The sequence below is a fragment of the Ochotona princeps genome, chromosome 27 (assembly GCF_030435755.1).
Source record: "Ochotona princeps isolate mOchPri1 chromosome 27, mOchPri1.hap1, whole genome shotgun sequence".
NCBI classification, from domain to species: domain Eukaryota; kingdom Metazoa; phylum Chordata; class Mammalia; order Lagomorpha; family Ochotonidae; genus Ochotona; species Ochotona princeps.
The window spans coordinates 10,501,920-10,507,919 of NC_080858.1; the positions used below are offsets into that span (position 1 = coordinate 10,501,920).

The 6,000-nt window shown below is 42.0% G+C and overlaps 1 protein-coding gene across 9 annotated transcripts in view; it reads left to right on the forward strand.

The window, feature by feature from the left end:
* The window catches only part of SOX5 (SRY-box transcription factor 5), a 569,607-nt gene extending 565,654 nt beyond the window's left edge, over positions 1 to 3,953 (forward strand). For all 9 annotated transcript variants that reach the window (XM_058655909.1, XM_058655908.1, XM_058655911.1 and 6 more), the window contains 2 exons: positions 1,667 to 1,883; positions 3,226 to 3,953. In XM_058655909.1, the coding sequence (XP_058511892.1) occupies positions 1,667 to 1,883; positions 3,226 to 3,529 (521 nt within the window). In that variant the 3' untranslated portion in view covers positions 3,530 to 3,953. The remainder of the gene's footprint in view (positions 1 to 1,666; positions 1,884 to 3,225) is intronic.
* Positions 3,954 to 6,000: the final 2,047 nt, after the last annotated feature.

Consider the following 6,000-nt stretch of genomic DNA (forward strand, 5'->3'; position numbering starts at 1 on the left):
AACCTAATCTTTGCGGACATATGTCAGGAGAGCACTATAATAGTATTCAATGACATCTGAACATAATGTTAAACAAATGCTGTATTTTAGGTTGCACCTATAACCGGTAGGGCTTGACCCGCCTACTTAATGTTGGACAATGTTATTCAAAAGAGGAGTGTTACATAAAAGATTGAGAAAGGAGAAGAAACCCTTGTTAAACCATAACTTGAGTTCCTGTTGTAAACAAAGTAATACTGACATTTGTTATTTAAAAGGGACAGAAATCCATGCTCATCAACCCTGATTGCACCTGCATGGATGTAGCTAGCCACACAACATGTGTTCCGGTAGGAACCAATCCTCTGGGGACAGACATGCCCCCTTCACTGCAGATTCCAACAAACACAACAGCCCACTTGCAAGAATTCTCTGTGTTTCTATGAAAGAGCAGCTCAAAATGAGCTGTCTGCATTTGACTTACAGAGTGGTAATTGTCCTGGGAGCCGTTTCAGAAGCTGCTAAGATTTTGGTCTGATGACTTTGGACGGCAGACGGTAGCAGTACTTGTGTGGTAGAGACCTGCCAGACAACAGTTTTTTGGTCCAGTTAAGCTAATTACTCACAAATACACACAGCTTATTCAAAGATAAACATCTATAGTATTACTGCTAGACATATCTATTTTGACTGATGCAAAGCTGTAAGCCACATCTAAAGTGAAAAATGGGATAGGCTATTTTTAAATAAGCTTCAAACTTGTTTTTCTCAAATCTGGGTGAATCCACACCAAAAGTAATAGTAGAAAGGTGGAGGAAAACGGTTGGGGTTATCATCATTAATGCAGACCTTGTCATGAGGGGCCATCTGCAACTATTACAGAAATTGGCTTGGAGAAAAATCTTACATGCACTTATTGTAATTTTAACTCTCACTGCTTACCGTGTAGTAGGTGCTGTGCCATGGTATCTAAGGGCATACAGCATAGCACTCACCTGCATTTGAAGTACAGGTCTGCAGTTGAATAGCTGCATGACTTTTGGTAAGTTACTGTATCTACCCTTACACCTCAATATTCTCATGAAAATAGGTATGAATACTCTCCTGTAGGATTGAGATGAGAGCAGACAGACATCCCTCCTGGCTAACACTTCAGGAACAATATGCACTCAGTCTATGTTCTTTCATATTGTCACTTAGCTATAACTACTACAGGTAATAAGCACGCGTAAACATTTGGGGGGTGAGGGAGAAAATGTGCCATAGGAACACAGAGAAAAACACCCAACAGCTGGGAAGGCTCAGGTTTGAAAAAAAAAAGTCTGTGATGAATTGCTGCCTAACTTCCGGTTTATGGTTGATTTACATCATGGTCTAATCTGGAAGTGAAAGATACATCCTATGAATTATCCATAAAATATTAAAGGTGTAATACGCACATTTGGCTGAACTCTTCACTCTTGCCAGAAAACAAAATGTCCGTGTTCACGTGTTTGGGTCGAGCTTCAGTTTAGAGCCATCAGCAACCTCTGTTCTCATGGAACCTAGTGGGATCCAAGCTCACACGTCAAACACAGGACGACCTATTCCTGGGTTTTGGCCAACCAGGGCTTTAGGTTTCCTTGCTCTCAGTTAAACTAACTCTTTTGGAGGAGGGTAAGAATCCTAACCATGTTTTTCATCATAGGATCCCGCTGGAAAGCTATGACGAACCTAGAGAAACAGCCATATTATGAGGAGCAGGCCCGTCTCAGCAAGCAGCACCTGGAGAAGTACCCTGACTACAAGTACAAGCCCCGGCCCAAGCGCACCTGCCTGGTGGATGGCAAGAAGCTACGCATCGGCGAGTACAAAGCCATCATGCGGAACCGGCGGCAGGAGATGCGACAGTACTTTAACGTTGGGTAGGACCTTTCTACTCATGTGCTCATGGCGTCACCTTCCTGTTATCCTTCGTGGGATGCCAGATAGACTCCATGAGCTGAAAAGCAGCATTTTGAAAACAGCACCACACCTCAACTCACTGTATTTCCGCAGGCCTTGCTGGCACTTGTATCCATGGTAGATTCCTAGCTATAATAGAAACTGTGCTAGCAGCTGATGTAGAACAACAAAAAATGCTGGGGGCAAGTAAATGATTTTGAAGTTTGCTCAATGAGTTTCATTATTTTCAGGGCTTCACCTTAAAAGTTCCACAACTAGCAACTCAATAACTCGACATAATAGCACAAGAAAATTATGTCAAAAGAATCCCTTGTTTCTGACCAAAGAGGGACTGCTGAGCCATTTACAGGTCACACAAAGTAGGAGTTAGTGCATAAGTTTTAGAATGCGAAAATGCATTTTGAATTACTCTCCCATGGTCCTGTGTATAGGACTTTATAAAAATACTTGCGAGGTGTACCACCACTTCTGGTAACTTGCAAGTAAGTATTATATCATCAACATATTCACAAAATTGGAACCTCTGAAACCCAGGGAATTGCGACCGTTCTCTCTCCAGGAGGCTTTATCCTGCACTGCGATGTTGCTGTTACAAGATGCAGCTTGTAACTGCATTGCTTCTGCAGAATTACCTCAAAAATGGACAATTTTGACCATATTTGAAACAGAAGAAGTGATTCTTACCATAACAAATGCCCCCAGCCACTGTTCTGAATATGGCCTGGGCATAACTTAGGGAGAAAGAAAGGAAAAACTTGTCCAGTCTGTCCTGTGCCTCCACTTTCCCGAGTAACTCTGTGTGCTCTGCTCAAGGGTGTAAGAGTTTAATGAAATGTGAAATGCCTTGTAATCTACAAACATCTTAAAGAAATAGATTACAAGGGTCCGTGTCAGATACGACTTAAATATTTTTACTCTCCACCCGCTGATTCACTCCCCAAAGGCCTGCCACGACCAGGGCTGGGCCCCGCTGAAGCCAGGCGCCTGGCAATCACGGAGACCGTCAGCTGGGAGCCAGTGTTGACCCACTGGCTCCCAGATGCACACTGGGCAGATCACAGCTGGAGGTAGCACTGCTACAGAACCCAAGCCCTCCAGCACTGCCCGTAGCTCTCCCAAGCCGTATCTCTGCTTGCTGTGCCCGACACCCAGCCCACAATTTAAAAACTATTCGGCATATTGGGCAGTGGGGAGAAAAATCAGTACCTTGGCGTGAGTGCAAAGCAAGTTAACTGTGTGGTAAGAGCTAGCTCTAAGTGTCCTGCTCCTCACACTCTCTTTTGCTGAATCCCTCCTTGGCAGGCAACAAGCACAGATCCCCATCGCCACTGCTGGTGTCGTGTACCCGGGAGCCATCGCCATGGCGGGGATGCCCTCCCCACACCTACCCTCGGAGCACTCGAGTGTGTCGAGCAGCCCGGAGCCTGGGATGCCGGTGCTGCAGGGCACTTACGGCGCGAAGGGGGAGGAGCCACACATCAAAGAGGAGACCCAGGCTGAGGACATCAATGGCGAGATCTATGATGAATATGATGAGGAAGAGGATGACCCGGATGTAGATTATGGGAGTGACAGTGAAAACCACATTGCAGGACAAGCCAACTGATAAGGGTCGAAAGACTGTCGTGACCTTAGGACTTTCAAGAAGCCCTAGCTGGTTCATCCTTACCAGTGGCTAAGCACATTAACTCTCTCATACACTGACTGTTACTTTAACTGTTAGTCTTCAATAGTTGGGACATCAGCCTCAAAAGGCTTGGAAAGGAAAATAAATACAACAAGCAAACAACAATAACAACAAGAGATTGAAATAAGCTATGGGTAAAAAAAAAAAATGCCAGTAATTCAGCTGCTACATCCAAGCACTGAAGTCTTACCCGTCAACATTTTTTTTTTTTAATAAACTTTATGGCTGTTTGTTCTACAATGTTCTAGAAATTCTCACTCAGGTACACAGTGCCAACAAGTGGCTTGTGAATGTGTTTTGTTGTTTTGTGCTACAATTTTTAAAAAGAACTAAGTTTTGTTTTTAGGGGTTTCTGGGGTTTTTTTTTTTTTTTTTCCTGCTTTCTTTCTTTTTTTTTTTTTTTTTTTTTTTGTTGTTGTTGTAATGCACCTAACAGAAAAAAAAAAGATGAATTTCTCTTTACTTCTCTCCACCTTCTCCATCTCTGTACTTTAAGGTGGAAGTTGTGCATGGGGGAAAGAGGGAAAAAGAGCCTGCTTTTGAGTTCCTTGCTCTCCACCACAAAAGCAGCAATTACTTTGTTTCAACGACTGTATCTGTTACACACCACACTACATCTTTGAGCAAGTGCCAAATTTGTATGGAAGTGTTGACCAAGTTCATTGTTTGCCCTTTCTTTTCCCTGTTCCTTCATCAGTTAGGACAGTGTTATAACTTAGACAATCCCTTGAAAAAAAAACCTGAAATACCAGCAGCTGGTGAGATTTGACTTTTTTTTAAATGGAAACTGTAGGTGCTGTTCTCAGGTGAAAAGAGAGAGAGAGAGCGAGAGAGACAGACATAAGAAATTTAGAGAAAAAATATTTTCTGATCTTGGATTTTTGTGTGTATGTATGTGTGTGATTATGGTACTAATGGGAATAATGTTAGACCATTGTGAGTTAAACCCACATCTGGGGATGAAATCCCACATCCTCCTAAGTGACTGGTCTAGAAGTAATCTTGACCTTGACTTTGCACTTCAAATGACAACTTAACCAAGTATAGGGCTCAGAAATTTTATTTTTAAATTTCTAATAGAATTATTATTGGATGGACCAGGTGGCCCTGTGTAAGAGAGGTGTGCATGTATAACATGGAATCTTCTAGTGAACTGCTCCCAGATGTCCCTTCTCCCAACCGATTGGTTCCACTGACATTTGCTACTTAGTGGTTTTAGTTTGTTGTTTCTGTTGACACTTTGAACAAAATGATCATTGTTTTTTCACTGGGTGTATTTGGCCATTTTCAAGAAGTACAGAATCAGCTTATTGCTGTTGACATTCCATCCTTTCTCTAGGAAACTGACTCGATGTGGGAAGGTATTTCCCATCTCTGTGAAATGAGGTGGAGGCCTTTTGCATTTCACACATGTGTGCCATGCACATTTCATGCTATAAAACAGCAGGGTTGGATTAGAAGTCAGCGCAGCCCAACACCGGAGTGTGGCTGAGCCCAGGATCTTGGCCACCACTCCTTCCCTTACCGTGCGATGACTCTCTCGCAGTCCAGCTCCTGGTGCCAGTGGAGGGTGGGTGTCATACAATTGCCACTGGCAAGGCAACTGCCGCTTCTATTTTGCCAGCCAATTGCCGAGGCACGTGAAGGGCCTGTACAAATAAAACACAATCATTTCAAGTCAATTGCCATTCTGTTTATTGAAGCATCAGTCAGTCCTCCCCAAGCGTAGCTTGAGAATACGCTGGGATTTTCATTATTTTCCTGTCTCTGACCACATCCCCAACCACCACGCTACATCCCGATTTTTTTATGCGATAAAGAAGAAAAAGACCTTTTAAATTTTTCTGTCTCTCAAAAGACTTGCTTTGGGGTTTGACTTCAAGTAGCTGATCATACCCGGCATGTCAGAGGTTTTGTTTGTCTTTCTTTTTGTTTTTGATGACTGTATTTTTCATTTGAACTGCCTCTTTTTTGCTAGTGTTATAATAATGATAAAATAATAATAATAATAGTAATAATAATAATAAGGTCAGCTGTTCTCAGATTAGTAAGTTATGTATAATTTATTTTATTTTTCCCTTTCTATTTTATTCTCTGATTTGGAAGTGCAGCCGATAAGCTGTTAGATATTTAAAACTAATGTCCATCTCCAACTCATATTTTATATACATATATATGCATATATATATGTATGCACACACATGCATATTCACCCATATAGTTTTACTTTCCTTTCATAAATTTTTCCCCCTTTTTAAATATTCTGGCCCCAACAATGTCAGTTCTGGTATTTAATACAAAGGAATGAATTAATAGGAGGGTCATGTTCAATCTTAATCAACTTAAGCTCTCATCACTCATTTTAGTTATTTAATTGCCACAGTCATCTA